Source organism: Poromitra crassiceps (assembly GCF_964638095.1).
Source record: "Poromitra crassiceps genome assembly, chromosome: 21".
NCBI lineage: Eukaryota > Metazoa > Chordata > Actinopteri > Beryciformes > Melamphaidae > Poromitra > Poromitra crassiceps.
The window spans coordinates 18,015,383-18,035,236 of NC_139638.1; the positions used below are offsets into that span (position 1 = coordinate 18,015,383).

The 19,854-nt window shown below is 43.0% G+C and overlaps 1 protein-coding gene across 1 annotated transcript; it reads right to left on the reverse strand.

Moving 5' to 3' along the window:
• Positions 1 to 231: 231 nt before the first annotated feature.
• LOC310795648 (protein phosphatase PTC7 homolog) lies at positions 232 to 19,773 on the reverse strand. The gene is made up of 6 exons (XM_083657735.1): positions 19,282 to 19,773; positions 14,638 to 14,817; positions 11,033 to 11,231; positions 5,389 to 5,512; positions 5,145 to 5,274; positions 232 to 4,477 (listed from the first exon to the last, which is right to left on the reverse strand). Exons 1-6 carry the CDS (start codon positions 19,481 to 19,483, stop codon positions 4,419 to 4,421), a joined length of 894 nt encoding a protein of 297 aa, XP_083513861.1. The 5' UTR covers positions 19,484 to 19,773; the 3' UTR covers positions 232 to 4,418.
• Positions 19,774 to 19,854: the final 81 nt, after the last annotated feature.

The window sequence follows — 19,854 nt, forward strand, 5'->3', positions numbered from 1 at the left end:
ACTATTTACATAACATTTACATTTTCTTGGCCTTCCTTTATATTTACATCAACAGTAGAAGCTAAAAACAAATATGTACTGTAATTGTGTACTACCACTACTTTGGTTAGAAGGAATATTACCAGCTCCTGCCTCATAAACACACATCAAAACACATTTAGTATAAATACTAGATTCTTTATTTAAATATTGTACATATTTTAAAACATATTTACAGAAATTAGACCTGCATTGTTACACTGTAGACATAGGTGTGTCTTTCATACACGCACGCACACACACAGCTTGCTGGAAAGGACAATGATCAGTACAAGGTGTACTGACTGCAGAAGCACCTTTGAAAAACTGCTTTACAGAACATGAGAGAAATATAGGTATTGGGAAGGGGGGGTGATTTCACAGACATTACGCACAAAAGCAATGTGACCAAAACAAGACAAGCTTGCAAATGCCAGGAAAGGTCTCTTGATTACAGGTGTAGCTATTCATTAAGGCTGAGAAACTGTGCTCACCTTCGTAACTTAACGGCACCACACACCACATCTCAACACCCCTGCTTCTGCTAATATAGGTTACATCGTTCTGACAAACACAGGCCTACATTTTAGGTAGATTAGTAAGTATTGAACCTGTATACGCGCACAAGAAAAATAGAGCTAGAATTATGTGAAAATATGGTTTTCCCATCAATTAAGTAGTACAGCATCATCAGACAGGTGTTTTGGGGTGATGCCAAATTGGTATACTACTGTGCATGAGACACCGATGCCAACAGCTAGGACAGAAATCATGCAGTAAGAGAGAATCCAGATAATAAGACAGAGAACACTCATAAAACTGTCTCCGTTGGGAGTACAAGGAATACACACTAGTTAAATCTGAATCATTTAAATGTGTTAATTGGAGAACTCCCACTTTAGCGTTTGCTGCACCGATGCTACACCCCATGGGAGAAGTATATATATAATGTATATTAGGGCTGGGTTAAAAAAAAAATCGATTCTCCAATTTTAATTTTAATCCTTTGATATCGATTCATATGTCCAGAGATCGATTTTTTTTAATAAAAAAAATAAAAAAATAAACACAGGCTATAATATTATAGGCTGTGTGTGGTAGTTGAAACATAGTTTCAAGTTGACGTTTATTTGTTTGTAGTTGAAACAAAAACATAAATACTGTAGGCTACATAAATGGAAATGTTTGATCATTATCTACTTTTAGAAATTATATAGGTTGAAATCAAATAACTGTGCATAATTGTGAAAGTGTCTTTATTGACAGATGAAAAGGCTGTTATTTACCCTTTGGCTTTGTCACCACCTGGTGAGTAGCTAAATATATGTGTAACTAAAACTTAAAATTGACAACTGGTCCGCAACTTTTTCCCCCCCATGTATCTACCGGTCCTTGGCGCGAAAAAGGTTGGGAACCCCTGTGTTACATAACTGGACAGTCATGTAATTCAGGTTACAGCTCAAAAAACATGTTTTAGTATCACTAACCAAATCGATATTGAAATTAATCGAATCTGAATCGAATCGGGATTAATCGATTCGGAACCTTGTGAATCGGAATCGAATCGATTCTTGAAATTTGAACCAATACCCAGCCCTAATATATATATATATATAAGGTAGATGCTGGGTGGGGGACTTCCACAATGACAACCACTATGATTTATTGAACTTAATATATTAACATGTTTTTCTTTTTAATGAAATAACACAGTGACAATATTGGTCTCCATCAACACAATGTAATCTTTAGAGGAGCACTTACAGAACAGTGCCCGAATAATTTGTTTATATGGCTTTCCTTCTTTGGTTTTTTATAAAACCTGCCTTGTAGTTTCTTACAGATAACCAGTCACATACAACTACAACCAAGAATATGACACGTTGTTCTGAGCAAACAACTGTAGGCATAGAAAATATATTTGAATGTCCCTCTCCCTCTGAATATTTCCACCAAAAACATGCCAGACTGCAACCAGTTGACCAGTGATCATATAATACGAGCACAAGGAACTTTACAGTGTATTGCTGTATGTTGTTCTTACCAACAAAGCGTAATGATATTACACACAAACTAACAAAGTGTGTCTTTGGTGCACCTGCTTTTAAACTGTTAAAAACAAAAACACTGTCCAAACCACTGGCAAGTTTTTAGAGGGACAGACTACCAAGACCGGAACAGTATTATCAATGTCTTTGATGATGAATGCAAATTCATGAAATTCAGCACACACATTTAAATACACTCATTACAATCATGGTGACCATGTTCATAGAAATCATGTCGTCATATACAGACATTCAAATTACAAAAGAGAAGCAGCGAATAAACGTTGACGGGAAATAAAGAACAGAACAAAAATTCAAAACCAATTTCACACTCATCATCGCACATCTGATCCTTAAGATAGCTGAATCCTTTTGTCATCCATTACATATTACTCTTAAAACAAAATAACGGAGTTAAAAAAATACATCTTTTTCTTTCAATTCACGCCTGACCTATCATTGCCGTTCTGAGCATTCCCAGATGCTAGCTTTAGCTTTGTGAAATAACAAATAACATTAATACCACACACACACAAATAACATCTTACACTCAATTACGCGACACTCACACACACATCTAGACCCTACCACACTACTGCTGCAGTTACCAGTCTCAGCAAACATCTTGTTCATCTCAGCAAGTGGAAGTGTGGGATTGATAAAGCTTACGTCAACATTCGATCGTATACGAGAAAAATATAACAATGCATTAATCATATTTTTTTATTAATGCATCTGAACATCTTCCACAACAGTAATGCAATAACTCTTTGCTTGAACAACCAAAGCAAAGGCAATGTAAAGGCCAGTTACATACCCCTTAAAACACACAAAAATATGTACAACTCGTGAAGGTGTGCGCACAGACAAGACAGATTCCTCAGCCAACTGATCAAACCTGATTAACCATTCATCACTATAGCAGGCTGTAACATTGACCGTTTCTCTTTACTATACGATATGTCTTCTTTCAATGTGAGCTTAGCTGGAAAATACCATTTAGCAGAGATGGGAAGTAACTAAGTACACATACTTTGTTACTATACTTAAGTAGGATTCTCAGGTATCTGTACTTTACAGTTTATTATTATTATTTTTTCATGCTTTTCTACTGCTTACATTTTCAAAACAGGCCAGTTACTTTAGTTTTAATGCACGGCACACAAAACCGATGGGCTTCATGGAAAGAGCATAACTCGAACTGGTTAACAGTTATATCAAATTGGTCATTCAGTGGCGTTTTACGCCAGAGGCTAACGCTAGCTAGCTACTGTATTTACTGTATTATCTATCATACGTCAGACCATTATCATGTCTGTCATCATCACCTGTTTTAGAAACGGCTTATTTATTTGAACTTTGAGCACAAAATGAGATAGGAAAAAAAGACGAACAGCGTGGCTGAGGCTATAAGTCCAGTGATGATGTCATCAGTGATGTCATCCATGATGATGTCGTCAGTGATGTCATATAGAGCAGGCGAGGCCGCAACGCGCAGTGGTCATCGGTGATGTCATAGGAGCAGGTGAGCCCGCGCAGCGTGTCCAAGCTGCAGGGCCAGCTCGGCGCTAGGAATCAAGCGCGTGTAGCGCGCGAGATGCCTACTAGTATATTAAAAATGCCAAAATACACATTCTTTAAGTAAAGAACGCGTGTACTTTCCCCATCTCTGCTAGTTAGCTCCTCCAGCATGCACATTCCCAGGCCGAGAGCCTGCAAGCACAAAGCCTTACTCTTCACCCTGCGATCAGACCTGCCCACGTCCATCTAAATCCCACCACCTTTTCAAACACACACATTTACAACATGGAACGGATAGTTCAACAACTAGAATGAGAAGAACAACGGAGACAGTCGGGTTCACCAGGCAACACTATACCGCTACTCTTCAAAGACTCCAAAACGCATGGCTTACTCCTCTTACAGTATCACCGTTTATACACGAGGGTGACAGAATGTCAATCCCTCAACCCCACCCCACCCTGCACTCGGGACCGTCCCTTAAGTCACATCACCTAGGATGTGTTGACACCAGGCGATGAGACACGGGAGACTTAAAGGCGTCCCCCTGCTCTCTGCTCCTCCTGCATCATGATCAACATGAGAAGGTCCTAGCTGCCTGCTTCCCCTCGACCGTCGGAGCACCAAAACTAAAACGGAAGGAAGAAAACCATGAAGACGGGCGGACGTCAGTCCCACAGCGAGGAGGAGTGTGCGTCGTGCCGGTGCACCTCCCCTGTCAGCCCACAGGGGGCAGTGCATTTGGGAGGGCTGCAGGTGGAAGACTCAGGCAGAGGGGGGGAGGGAGCATCAGCCCAGAAGAAGCACACACACGCACACACACACACACACTTAGTCTGTATATTCAGCCACGATGGACAGCAGCACCGTGATATCATCTGGCTTCCCACCTGCAGAACGACACAACAGAACAGAGTGAGGAACTTTGCTGACTCTAAACACACCCCAGGCTGGAATTTCAGCATTGCAGGTGCAAGGCCATTGGCCCTCCAGTGTCAAATACAATATGAACGTCTGCTATTTTCAAATCGCAGAGGCTGCTATTAATTGTTTAAGTGCAAAATAAAGAAGTTATTCTTTGGTCCATGGATCAAGTTCAATATTTGTGAAAACCTTTCATCATACTAAAAATCAGTGAATCCTGCACACAGACATATTTTTTCTTAAGCAAAATGAAAACAAGAACAAGAACAAAAGTCATGATATGAATCACAGTTCGCAATTTCAATATTCTGTATAAATTATCTCAATTAAGATTTTTTGCAAATATCGTTCAGCTCTAGTTATTGAGGAACACGTGACAAGGATCTGGGGGCCATTAATACATTTTAATCGAATGTTTGACCAAGTCCCCAATTTTGTAGTCTGCTCCCAAAATGCACAAACTCTTTTTCAAACGATAGCCCCTTTATTTTATTTTCTTTTAAAGACTTGGTGTGTCAGTCTCAAATAAAATAAAATAAATAAATGAATAAATAAATAAATAAATACATAAAATGTATTAAAAAACAGAACAGAAGAATAAAAAATAGAACCCCTCAAACATGGCATGCTTACCTCTTACATTCAGGCCATTGTCACAGGCAAACTGTGCAAAGGGGGACATATAGTTGGGGTCATACGCGAGGTCATGAGCTTGCTTTGCGATGCTCTGTGCAGTCTGCAGGACACTGTCATAGTTGGTGGTCTGAAATGAGCACAAAAAAAACAAAAAACAGTTACATCACAGAGGAGGTATCTACATGGACGTCAGATGTAACAGCCAGATATGTGTGGATATGAGCAGACATCTCAGTGACACCTTGAGTTTCTTCAGCTCCTGCAGGATCATGTAGTCTGGCATGTTGTCAAACAGGCCGTCGGTGGCCGTCAGGATGATGTCCCCCAGCTGGACGTCAAAGGAGGAGCTGTCAGCTGCTTCAGGACTAGAGGAGACAGAGAGGTCAGTCACAAGCTTTTCCACCACGGGACAAACTAGGTCAAAGGTCACTCACCGCCACCACATGTTGAGGGTGGTGGTGGGGCGTGGGTGTTTAGTCCGACAGCTGACGGAAGCAGCCTGCCCTGTCTGTCTCTGCCAGACACTATAATTCTCATTTGTGAGAGACTCTGCTATCCATTACATATGTAATTGCTGCCAGCTGCCCAGTAATATTAGGATGGTCTGTGTCAATGCTTTTAACTATAAGCACTTAACAATTTAACAATTTAAATCAAAATATAGGGGAGACAATCTGTCCTCTTAAGCTGCGTTCACACCGACCTATTAAAGTTTTTCGCTGGCATCGAGTTTACATACAAAGTCAATGCAAACGAGCGATTGAGCGTATATTCGCCCAGGGGGAAAATCGCTGGGCGTCCGAGCGACAGAGACAGCGCGATAGGGCGAAAATACGCTCGTCGCCCGAGATGAAATATCCCAACTCGAGCTAAATTACGCTGGCCATCAGTCGCTCGCTGTTCAACGCTGATCGGCTGCCGTGTGAGAGTGAGTCAAGGATCACACTGGCTTGGAACAAACCGCTGGTTTATTAGTGTGGCAACAAACCACATTGACAGCTGATTGACAGGCTGACAGCTGACATGAAGTGAAGTCTGTACTACCGGTATAGACCCACAAGCTTGCGTTAGGAGCACGCTGATAGGCTCAGCTTATAAACAAATACGGTGGCTCGTAGTGGACAAACATCATGACATTGCGTAACGTTATAGCCCCCAGATGTCCGTCAATTCTTGTGACAGTTCACGAGCGATTTAAACACAGCGACAGAGCGATTCCAAAGGGTTGAATCGAGCGACAGAGAAAAATAAATATCTCGGTGTGAACACAGCTTTACACTAGAGAATGTCACAACAACCACCACCCTCTGTTTGTCCCTTTGGTATGTGTGTGTGGCCCCACACGCTGTTGTGTATGTGTGGTGGGGCCCCACACGCTGTTGTGTATGTGTGGTGGGGCCCCACACGCTGTTGTGTATGTGTGGTGGGGCCCCACACACGCTGTTGTGTATGTGTGGGGCCCCACACACACTGTTGTGTTTAACAACCAACTGTTGTAGCTGTTGTATGTAACAGCTGAGGTGACTGGCTGCAGTCACATGGCTCACGTGCGTTCTACAGGCCACGTTGTAGAGGACTGCTTGAGGCTGTTTGGGGCCACAGGAATGAGGTCACAGAATCATGTGACGAATACATACATACATACGGTACATACATACATACCATACATACCATACATACATACATACCATACATACATACCATATAGGGGTGTCAAAAATAATCGATTATAAGATGCATCGCGATGCGGACGTGCACGATTCTGCATCGATTAACAAATATCAAAAATCGATTATTAAAAAAAATATATATATCAAATAAAATGTAATGGAAGTACATGCAGTTGTTTATTTTAATTATGGATCATAATACAATGCAATTCCAAATGCACTTTTATTTTAAAAGTAGCCACACAGTGAGAAAAAAGAAAGTGAGAAAAAATAAATCATGTATTGCGGAAAAAGTAATGCATCGATTTAAGATGCATCGCGATGCATCGTGATGCATCGTTTAATCGAATCGAATCGTTGACAGATGAATCGTAATCGAATCGAATCGTGAGGCCAGTGAAGATTCACAGCCCTAATACCATACATACAATACATACATACATACATACATACATACATATGCAAGAATGCTGAGCATAAAGCACCATCAGATTAGCTCTGATGGATCAGTTTTTAAATGTGAAAAACATAAAGGTAGCCACACACTCGTAGCTCCCATGCAAAGGTTTATTAAAGACACTAACAAACAGTGTTGGGGGTAACTCATTACAAAAGTAACATATTACATTACTTTTAGCAGTAACTCAGTAATATAACTTATAGGATTTCAGTAATATTATACCAGTTACTTTGTCAAGCAACTCAAGTTACAAATTAAGTTAATTTTTTTTAATCAAAGCACATATTTAAATAGAGATACAATCATTTCCTAATCAAACTGTTTTTATGCAAATAACCACTATAGATGACAATAACAAAGGAAAAGGAAAATCCAAATTTAGAATTTTGGATTGTTTACACTGACTTCAAGACGGTTAATTCATTTTTCAGGATGGTTCCAGTGCGGCGATGTCATTATACTACTGCTGTTGTTTTGGTGAAAGTAACGCAAAAGTAGTGTAATAACTAAGGAGTTACTCTACACAGACAGTGATATTGTAACGTAACTTATTACTTTCAAATGAAAGTAAGTAACTAGTAATATGTAGTATATTACATTTTGAAAGTAACTTGCCCAACACTGCTAGCAAAACAACGTTTTAGCAGCTAAGCCGCCCATCAGGGAGCGTAGCTGCTGAAACGTTGGGTTTTGTTATCGTCTTAATAACCCACGAGTGTGCCACTACTTTGAGATTTTTCATACTTGTTTTTCTTCAGCCAGGACCTCATCACTACAGGACAGGTGTGCGTTTCACCTGCTTTGACTGTTTTTAACATGTAACAACAAATGAATCCAAACAACTTCAGTTGAAAACCATCCAAACAATTTGGCGATATCACATTGAACTGTGCATTTCCTAAACTCGTTTTTCGATGCTGGCAGGTATTTGTACAGGTGCTGCTGCTGCTAATGTCACTGAGTTGTATGTTGGGTCAGTATGTTCTTGATGCATATGTGAAGCAGCAGTGCTAAGTGAGTGACCTTTACAGACTAGCTGTGATTTACTGCTCGTCCTGCAGCTCTTTTTTAGTGCAGCAGCACTGTGGAACCTGATGATAGCGGCCGGTGACCAAAACTCACACATGACCACGACAACAACAACAACAACAAGAAGCAACAAAGCCGGGTGAGGGAATATGAGGATTTGGTCTGGAGGAGACTTATTATATCTTGCACTGAAAAAATAAATAAAATAAATAAAATAAAAAGATGGCGTGATCATCTCCTAAATCAAACCAGGAGACAAGATGTTACCAGCATTGAGATGTAACACGATATTTTAGACCAATTGCAGACGATCAGGCAGCGGGATGCTGGTGTGCAAAGAACTGGACTGTTTCCTGCCTGCAAGCCTGTGCACTCTGTGGAGTAAAGCTTCTGGCATACTCTTCGCGCACGCGCTGGAGGCGGGGCTCCGAGGAGGGCGCGCGCACTCTGCGCGGGCCAAAACAGAACATACTCAGTGCGCAGCTCCAGGCGCCAGGCAGTCTGAATGAAATTGAATGTAACGTTCCCAATTCTATGTATTAAATTATAAAAAACGACCCTCAACATTTGGGAAGGCTAAGCCACACAACTAGTTCGTTATAATCGAACGTCATGCTTCAAAGGCGACTTTACGACGGTGAGGACTCAATCACTGACAGCAGATATCCGCTGATAGCCTACCACGGAGATCTCACAGGCACAGGCAGCAAAACCCGACGCGCTGATAGAAAAATCTCCATGGACGCGCCGCGCTGCGCTCAGGCCTCGCCCCCCGACACGCCCCGTGCGATGACGCCATAATCGCCACGCGCCCTATGCGCTTGGCTGGGCACGAAGAGTATGCCAGAAGCTTAAGGCTGCCTGCCAGGAGCAATTTAAATATTCAAATTTCAGTCAAATGGCAAAACAAACAAAAATCACAATAAATTTGAGCGCCAACCTGACCATCAAATGCACCAAAAAAAGCTGTATTTATTTATTTAAAGTCAATTAGTGAATGCATAATTGGCTCCCCGACCGTGCTGTGGGTCCATCCTCTGTTGTTGTTGTGATATCTTGTGATCTCGTCTGTTAGTCTGCTAGTTTGTTTTTAGCACAGACATGCTTGCTAGTGGCATCATGACAAGAAACAACCAGTCTATGACGTCTGGAAGAGATCTGGATTCCTCTTGGTCAAAGACAAGACTCAGCACAACACCTACTCAGAGCCTTCAAGAAGCTACAGTAAACAGAAAGGCTGTATGAGGTGAATCAACTCTGGCTAGAATACAAATCTGTTTTGAACACGTTGTCTCTTCATTGTGTCCTGCTTTCAGTTTTTCCAATTTGAATAAATATTTGACTCATTTCTGTCAATTCTAGTCATTTTATTTTATTTGAGGTGAACTGATCTTGTCCTACTGTGCACTCTGAAGCCAAAGCAGGGCTTTATTTGATCCACAAACATGTCCTTTAGGTTCCAAGAAGAACTTGCCAAACTTGTTTCCACAGCAAGTACTGTACATACTGCCTGCTTGAGTGTATGTTAGCAGTAGGGCTGTTGCATTCCAGATATTCTGGATAGAAAATGTTTTTGTTGATTCCAAAAACCTAAACGTGCAGGATGCAAACAGATCTTGTCAAATAACAAGTGTGATATTAACTGGCGGCAACATTGTTTTAATCTAAGCCTTTTGTTGCAAATTTGACATCTTACATACTTTCTTTAACCAAAGTGCCAATGGCAATGTGTGGTGTAGAACTAGGCATTTTCTATGTCCAATACCTGGTGTAATCTCTCCCTCTGTCTCTCTGTTGCTGGGCAAACTGGAGCCACTTGCACACAGTTGATCAGAATCAGCAGAGAGGAATTCAGCTCTGGAAACACTCACATTTTCTTCATTTTCAATTCTCAATTCCCCAAAAATGCAGCGTTCAATCACAGAATTGATTCTTTTTGGAATGGACTCCCAGCCCTTGTTAGCACTCATGTTAGTTCTTCTGTGTACTAGCAGTGAGATAGGTATGGCCTTATTTTTCATTTTTGTAGTGGAATTTGTCAAGACCACAGGTATCCAGATTCTTTCCCATGAAGGGCCAAAAATCAATCTGGATAGAGGGCCGTGGGCCAAAAACAAATGTTGATATTATGTGAAATGACATTACATTAAAATGTATTCTAGCTATTTTATAGACAATTTACATTCTAAATCTCAAATAAAATGTAACGATTAAAAACACTGCTCTTTTATCGGCTTAACAGTCATTTGATTAATTTGCAGAGTTGTTGATTGCAACAACAAGGAAAAGCCACAAAAAAGAAGAAGCATGAGATTAGATTCTGATCTCCACTAATTGAGACTCCGATATTAGACATCAGTCATCATTTGAAAATGGCCATGCCAGTTTTTTCCTCGCCAAATTTTTGGAGCGCTATTTAGCCGCCTTTCCGACAAGTTAGCATGACTTGCTTGGTACCAATGGCTGCCTTACGTCGTTTAGTTTCATATGATACCAGGATCTTAACTCGACCTTTAAAATGTGCCCGCTACAGCCTCAGAAAGACAGTCATGTCGGCCATGGACGATGTTGTTGTTGTAATGAGCTCGCCAAATCCCTGGTGGGCCAAAACCAAGGACGTGCAGGCCAGACGTGGCCCACGGGCCCCACATCGGGTGGCTATGGTCAAAGACACAATCGACTTTTCACTTGTTCAGGTCTATTGATAGTCTGTGGAGAGCACTGACCTGTCGCTGAGCACCACCCCTTCTGACCCCGGAGGGGCGATGGAGAGCTGGAAGGGGGTGTTGAAATAGTGCTGCTGCTCGTCCGAGCGATGGACCACCTCTCCCGCCCGGACCACCAGGAAGCCCGAGTCGCCGAGGTTACACGTGTGGAGCTGGTGACTCCGCCGGTCCAGAACCACAATGCAGGCGGTGCTGCTCCCTAGAGACAGAGCGGAGCAGAGAAAGATGATTAAAAAAAACACGATTTCAGACGGCAGCCCGTCTTTATTGTCACACGAACACACTACAACACATGCATGCGGCCACAACACACACTCATGCTGACGGTGGCCGGTGAAATATGTCCTCTGCATTTGACCCATCCAGGCTTGTCCTTTCCTCCAGGGGGCAGGCCAGGAGCAGTGGTCGCTATTTCTTTCCAGCACCCGGGGACCTTCATTGGACCATCATTGGACGAACTTCAGATGTTGTCGTCACTGGTCGGATGACGATCTTCTGCATGTTTTTAGTGGGGGGTTATGTACGGAGGAACCCCCTGGGGGGTACGGGGAGAACATGCAAACTCCACACAGAAAGGCCCTTTCGACGAGATAGCCCACCTGGGCAGTAGGCACTGAAGATATGGGGGGGTCACAACTCCAGCGCCCACAGCGTCCCAGGTGGGAATCGAACCCAGGACCTTCGAGCTGTGAGGCGACAGCGCTTACCACTGCACCACCGTACCCCGTGAGACGTCGTGCAATAAATACAATGAAAGAAAAAAAGATGTTCTTTCTTACATGTTAAGCTAAGGCACTATAGGACAGCTACATTCTGGTTTGATATCAGTCATTTCAGTCATACTTAGCTCACAGTTAAAAAGTCGACATCCATTCTTTCCAGTGTGGACAGTGAGGAAGAGATGAAGCATATTCAGTTTTTCACTTTAGGGAGTCACTGAAGCACAGAATGCTGCCATCTTTAAGGCTGTTTTATGGTTGTATAAGACAAGTGTCTGTCGACAGTGTCTTAAGACAAAAATGCTGTAAGTAAAAAAAGACAGACGTACTTACAGTATGTGTCTTACGACACTGTTGACAGACACGTGTCTTACAACCATAAAAGAGCGTTGATGCACCTGATCATTACGTGCTTCATGTGTGCACCCGCCGCGATACCAATGACTTCAAAATGAATGTGGGCCAGGAGCGCAAAATGGGAGGAGCTACATCCGCCCCCCCCCCTGCTCGGACCACACCCATCTTCCACCTCTGCCTTTATTGTGACGCACCTGCAAACTTTCATGACTGCATCTTGCACGGTTGTGACATTAATCACGTTGACAAAACCTGTCAGACAGACATATAAACACTTGCAAAGTACTCAACACCACTTCTGGGGTAGTTAAGTTCCCACTACAGTGGGTGTCTCCACGCTGGTCACGTTTAACACACACTCACTCACACACACACACACACACACACACACACACGTTGTTGCGGCTGGTAATATGGGCAGCCAGCATCCCAAAGAACCTTGAGCAAAATGGGCCCAAAATCATATTCGAATATTCCCTCTAAACAAAACGTTAGTTCGAATATATTTGAATACAAATATTTTTTTTGCATTCATGGCAAGGCAAATCAATACAACCAGAGAGCTTATATAACCACTTGGTATATTTATTTGAACATAAACACTTCTTTTAAATTTCAACATAAACATTGTTATAATAAAATCTAATATAAATTTTCATACTTGAATATTCTTTTAATTTGAATATTCGAATATAGAATATTCTTTGACAGCCTAAGTCACAGGTAACCTTGAGCAGGGATGGTCAAGCACACAACCTTGTCACGGCGTCCCAAAATAAAATTAGGCCATATTTAACAGCAGCGCTGGCTGTAGGTCAGGTCCCTGCAGATATGTGAACCTGTCACTCATATGTGACATGTCAGAATCTTGTCCAGCTTTGAAAATCTCTGTGAACCCTGAACCCTGCAGTGTCAGTTACATTTGGCTTCTCTGCCTCTTGGCTGCTCTGCTAGGAGGGAGAAATGTTTTAGACCCATGATGTCATGGAGACTCTGTCTCTGAGCAGTGGTGTAAGAAAACAGCCTGATCAAGTTTATTAGTTACCTCATGGGAACAGGCTATTACAGGACTCGATAGGATGCTGGTCTAAGCCTTATTTGTGGATTATTTTTTACACATCTCACTCAAAAAAACACATAAAAACTAAAATAAATTGAGAGAAACAGCGAAACAAGAATTGTTTACATTGGTGAAAGACAGTACTGCCATTTATTTTCCCATAGACACTTTGTAAAATGCTTATAAAAATAGTTTTACTTGGTCAAACCAAACGGTTCAGATATATTTAGAAACAGGAGAGACCGCATAACATTTCACTCTGGGAAAAAAAAGGTAAAAAAAATCGCGGATTTAAAGAAAATATGTTTTCGATGTAGTTTTGGTCCGAGTGAAATGTTCTATGGTCTCTCTCGATTGTAAATATATCTGAACCGTTTGGTTTGAACAAGTAAAACTATTTTTATAAGCATTTTATGAAATGTCTATGGGAAAATAAAGGGCGGATAAAAATCTCTGGTACAGTGCTGAAGCAGGAAGTAGGCGGTCACTTTGCCTCTCTATTGCTTGAGATAATAGTGAGACAACTATTCACATGGAAACCTGCGTGACTCCCGCCACCAACAACTTTGCATACAGCAGAGATACTCAACTTCCTTTGCCCGGGGGCCACTTTCGTGAAATGACAGAAGATCAGGGGCCAGTTAATAAACAAACAATATAAATTTTTCTGTAGCGGATTGTAGGTTTTTGGGGTGTCAGCCGGAGTTTAGGCTGACAATGTTGTGTACACCGGATAGTTAGTTAGGTTAAGTACATAGTATACATAAGTGCCTGGGTAGCGAGCGGACGGCGGTATTTGACAATTTAGCAGCTAAATCATAGATTATTGAAAGATATTCCATATTCCAGACTGAAATGCTATAACAGAATTGGAGTATTGGCCAGAATGACATGAACATTTGGACACTTGAGCGCAAATTATGCTTGAGCGAAATCGCCGGCGCTGACTGCGCCGAGGGGGTCGCCGCAGCTCGGCGGAGGGGGCGTGCAGCTCCTCGAAAATGTGACTCTGCGGCGTCAAGTTGTGAGGAATGAGGAAATGCCATTTCCTCATTTAACGTGCTTGTCCCTCATCTAGCAAAGCCTTCTGCAGGCTCACCGGAATGAGTTTTAAAATGGAGGGACAATAAAATGTCCCCCCCACCGACATGATTGCAAGTTCTTGGTAAACGACACGATAACGTTTTGGACGTGTACCGCAGCCAACGCCCCGAGTTACGTTCGAGTATGCACAGTCTCGCTGTCGCCTCCTCCAAGTCGAGGCTGCGCAGAACCCTGTCAGCGCCTTTATTCAGCGGGTATCTTGCATGTTGCGTTCAGGTGCACTGTAAAAAAAAAAAAATCAATTCCATCACATGCCGCAAGTTGACTATCACTTGCATACACCATCGTGTGTGTGTGTGTGTGTGTGTGTGTGTGTGTGTGTGTGTGTGTGTGCGTGCGACGGTGCGTGTAATGCATACACTCACCCAGCAGGGGGACTTTGTTCTGTAGGAGCTCGTAGTAGCCGGAGGTCAGGATGCCCACCGGGCTGCTGGGTGTGAAGCGGCCTTCCTTCACCAGCCGCTCACACGTCCGCATCAGGGTGGCGGAGAACTGAGACGGGTCCACGCCGTAGTCACGCCAACCGCCCACGCCGTCTGCGACACCTGGTGGACAAAGTGGAGAGGAAACATTTGAAATGAACTGCTTTTTGCATCCACGCGTCCTCCCCACCAACCAAACTCCTTGGCGGTGAATATTCGTCGCAGCAGACATCAGTTAACGTCATCAGCACATATTTGCCTCCATCAGATATATTTAGTATATTGACACGGATCACATTTGTCCTGCTGGTGTGTCGTAACCCTGGACATTTATTCTCTCAGACACACATTGCCTTTGTAAGAATGTGACACCCATGCGAGGTCGCGCATCATTGACAATATTGATATTGGTAACCTGAATCCAGTGACAAACGACGACCTTTTGAGGCATTTGCAGGCATGAAAGCAATGTTTGTTTTCATGAAGCCAACCAACTGCCGCCACAATGCATTTGTCAAAATACTTTTTCTCCAGCCATCTAATTTCACTGTGTCATCCCAAAAATGTCTGTTCCACAGGTGAAAGAGAGTGAAGGTGGTTTGGGATGGTGGGGGGGGGGGGGGGGGGCATATGGGTACTTCACATTATTCACACTTCTTTTAAAATGCCGTTATTATGATGCATGTTTATTGTATGGCATATGTCATATTATTGATATTCCTCAACACTCCGTGCCATTAAGTGTTTCTGCAATATTCAAAAGCTCAAACCAGTCCATCTTTAAGTATTTCAGTCCCTGATCTCCTGGCAGAGAGGTGCTGCAATAACCCCTAATAAGCAGCCAGATTTCTATTTTGTATACGTTACTATTCCCATGGGAAGACATTTAAATGACTACGGGGGTCGGAAGCCTGGGCTCGCCGCACGCAGCTCGGTTGCTGCGTGGCCTCGCCTGCTCTATTGGCATGTGCAGCCGCGCACAGCTCAACTTCGCATCACTGATGATGTCACAATGCCTATGACATCAACAGTGCCTATGACACTTGATGCCATAAGCTGATTTTGGTCAATAATGTTATCACCGACGACATCACTGATGATGTCATAGACATTGACGGATCATATTGTCCACTTGCTCCCTTTTATATAAATAATAAAGGGAGGATACTGGACTACGTTGACACCATCATCAGCTTGATGAAGCAGATCACTGACAGCAGGTTTAACAGTGTGTCCGGTATGCTAATTTAATTTCTTAGTGTTGGCTACTACTGGCTAGCTCTCCAGTTACTGATGCTACTGGCTAACTAACTTGGCACTCGTACAGTAGTTTGAGCCTGTCAACATTTACAGCCTTGTTACCAATTGACTGTGAAGCCTCTCTGGATGGCATTAGTATCCCCCGAAAAGGTCCATTAGATTTGAATTAAAAAAACCAAATTATATTTTGCAAAAAGCTGGATGGTGTGGCTAGAGAGGTACAGTCTTCGCGATTTAGTGCTTAATGCCTAGTATGCATATTTATAATGCAATGCATTATAAATATCAGCAATATGTAAAGTGTACTGTTTATTCTGTATGAGCCAAAAAATAAACCAATTTAAACTGAGTTGTTTGAATGACAGGTAAAAGCACATCTAGAATCTAGGATGAAGCTGTTATACATTTTGCTACAATGCATTCCTATTTTCCAACAGCTAAAAACCCAGCAGTGTTCTTTGCTTATGGTCGGATGTCCCAATCTAGGCCAATTGTGTTTGCCTCAGAAACCGATCCTGGTTACTAAATACAGAGGATCTGCCGATACCAAGTGTGCATCCGATAGTTTAGAATTGTAGCTATTTAAAAATGTTACTTAAAATGAATGCTTGCTGCTGCCTGAGCGCATACGTCCTCTGTATTCCTATCTGTGAGCTCAAACTTCTTGTATTCCTTTAAAGTGCCTGGTTAAATTAGTCGTATTGTAATGAACTCTGCCATTGTCACCCTCAAAACACTTGCACACTGCAAACATTATAATGAAATGTTTAACTGCAGTTGACAGTAGCTACAGACTGCAGACACACAACTGCAACAACCCAGCTGCTTTCAACCAAGTGCTGCACAGTGCACACAGTATGAGGAAAATCTGCGATGTGCGATAAGATTGCTCAATATAGCGATGACTATACGACTTGCGATAAATAACAAATATTAAAGTATGCATATTAGCTATGCAGTTCCTATGTCTTTCTGCTTTAATAATGCTAACATAGACCCCAAACATAGCCTATGCCCACTGAATAACGAAATGAAATACACACTGACTCTCTAGCTGAAACTACACACAGCGTGTTTGGGCTTTGGCAGAGGGGCGGAGCGCACTGTTGCAAGGGAAAGGTGTACGCTGGATTTACAACACAAGACAAAATGATCAGATGCTGGGTGGGAATGCATTACGCATGTAAATAAAACCACTTTTGTTATTCATTGCGTTTCAGGCAGTCTTTGCGATGTGTTTATTGCGTATGTTCATATTGCGATGACGATGAAAATACGATTAATTGTGCAGCCCTAGTGCACAGCATGACACTTGCCTCATTTACAGAAGATACCCCCTCCCTTTTTTAACATGATCAAACATCAATCAACTGATGCAAAAACACATCTAGCTGCTCAGATTATATCAGACTCTGCTGGATCTTGAATCGTGCAAAAACCTCCTCCTTGAAACCGGTCGAGAGACGCACAGAGAAGGCAGTTGTAACAGCACACCCACCCCAAACCCAACACCATCCATATGCTGACTTCTTAAGAGGGGGGGTGGAGGAGAGTCAGGACTGGAGGATTGGGCCAAAATAGTATAATCACATTTTTTGTTTTAAAATGGTATACAATTCTCAGTTATGTCACTGTCTTGTGCATCACTGTATAACGACCAATGAATGAGAGAGCATGTTTCTCCTATGGTTCCCTCTTTAAACTGGGAAATCAACAATATCTTGTTCCTTTATATTACACAGGTTCAAACACATACCTCAGAGTGAAACAGTACTATTACCAATCACTTTCAATATGATATTTCACTATAACCTTGGAGGGGCATCAGTGACAGTGTCAGTTTCTCTTTCCATCTATGGGAACCCAGGATGGAAGAGCCCTCTCATCATCAGAGACTGAAGTAAGATAGGGACCACCACCAACACTCTGGGGACCCCCACTTCGAAATAAACACAATCAATCTATCCAATACACTTGAATGCAGATGAATCAAGCAAAATGCTCGTTTTACTACATTCAGCTAACGTTACTCTATCTCATCCCCAGCCCAATAAGGAGTTTTACCAGCAGTCAGAGACAGATTTTACTACCAAGCGTCTCCGCTCTCTGTGTAATTAACACGTGAACCACCAAGTCATTTTTCAAAGTTTGATTGCTTTTTCCATAACGTCATAAAGCCCAACGTTAACGACGCGGCATACATTGTTCGGAACACAATCCTATACAATGTGCCGATCCACGTGGTTAGAAGCATTTTGTTTACCCCCCGTGGCAAAGGGGTAAACGGTTACCGGGGTAGGTAGGACAAAGCGTTTACGCTCGGCTAGGCTGCTAACGTTGTTAGCAACATGGCTGCCTCCATGCTCAACCATTCTGACCTTTGTAAGACATTGTACGGTTTAAAGTCTGAGACGTTTTAAGACGGAAATGTGCGGCATTTGGCCTCATTAAGTAAAGCCTATTTGGATCCCGTCATTTTGTAGTGTTTGGAAGCTCCCACTGCCACTGTTCTTCGGTGGGACGTCTTCTAGGTGAAAGGTCGTTTGCGGTTTCACCTCAAAAGTCCCCACTTGGAGAGTATCCATAACGTTACATTATTTTCTATACGTGATCGTGGCTTGATGACATTTGCATTGAGCGCACTGATAGGTTGACGTTCGCGTCTAGCCTTATGATAACGAAATATAGCTATATACAAAAAAACGTATAGGAAATTGGCCCATCTCTGGAGGGAGTGGGGCTGTCATGCCGAGTTTTGCACCCCCGCCGAAAATTGCACCCCCACCATATTTTGGGACTGTTTTAACTTAAAAACAGGGATGCAAATATCGGCAGGTACAAGTCGCCGAGATTTGCACCCCCCTGCAAAAAGCCAGGAGAGATCCCCAGGTCTCGAGGTCCTCTGTACCCGGATTTTAAGCACCAAAGTCGGCTTCCATGAGCCAGAAGAGAGCCCCAAGCATGGAAGTCACCTCCACGCGGATCTAATGCATCTAAGTCGGTCTCCATGAGCCAGGACAGACCCCCTGGCTTGGAGATCACGTCTACCCAGTCAATTATATCATTTTAAACAGTTAAGTTTCCGTATAAATCATTACAATATGCTCCCGGAAGGTGGGGATGCAATTCTCGGCGGGGGTGCAAAACTCGGCATGACACCGGCTTCTCTGTTTTCATCCGAGTGGTCCGTGCACGTGCAAGCTAGCTCACTGAAGGTCACCCACAGACCACACAGCAGCGCACAGAGAGAGGGCACGTGGATTAGCTAAATCAATTAACTACAGACTGTACTAGTCTACAGTCTGAAAAGTGACAACAACACCTTACCCAAAACATCGGCGGTCCTGTGCGGCGCTATGAAACAGGCGTCGTCCCCGTAGCACATGCCTTTCTTCAGGATCCCCTTGCGAAAGTCTTTGCCGAAGCCACAGCTGGCGGTGACCAGGCTGTAGTCCCGACCGTCGGTTTGAGAGAGTCCGCCGAGGACAGCCCTGGCTACCAGTCTGCCATAAGAGAGTACGGATAACATCACCCAAGGACGAGCTCCCCCGTCTTCAATCAGAGCCCAAACCCCACCACACTGTCCGCCCTGCTAGCGCTTCTTCTTCTTGAACAAGCCCCCTGTGCTGCCACTGATTATCCGTCCATTCGGCACGACTAACGACCCAAGAGAGACTTCCAGAAGCGAGTAGCTAGTAGCGTTTAGCCCAGCAGCACTTTGCTCTGAACTCAGAAACGTCGCCGGGTCCGAAGTAAATCACGACTGTTTATGTTTGGGCACATCTCATAAGCGCAGTTCGTCCGGTGTTCGCTCTCCTTCCCAACATGTTTTCTTCCAATACGCCGGATGCTGCTAGTACATACGGGGCTTGGCGGGGTTACGATTACGACGTCACATCT

What these genes read in the sequence shown, in the direction of transcription:
- LOC310795648 (XM_083657735.1), bottom strand. Translation starts at nt 19,483, where the DNA reads ATGTTATCCGTACTCTCTTATGGCAGACTGGTAGCCAGGGCTGTCCTC. An exon ending in CAGGACCGCCGATGTTTTGG is followed by an intron (nt 14,818 to 19,281) that starts GTAAGGTGTTGT and finishes TTTGTCCACCAG; the next exon opens with GTGTCGCAGACGGCGTGGGC. An exon ending in CAATGGCCTGAATGTAAGAG is followed by an intron (nt 4,478 to 5,144) that starts GTAAGCATGCCA and finishes GTCGTTCTGCAG; the next exon opens with GTGGGAAGCCAGATGATATC.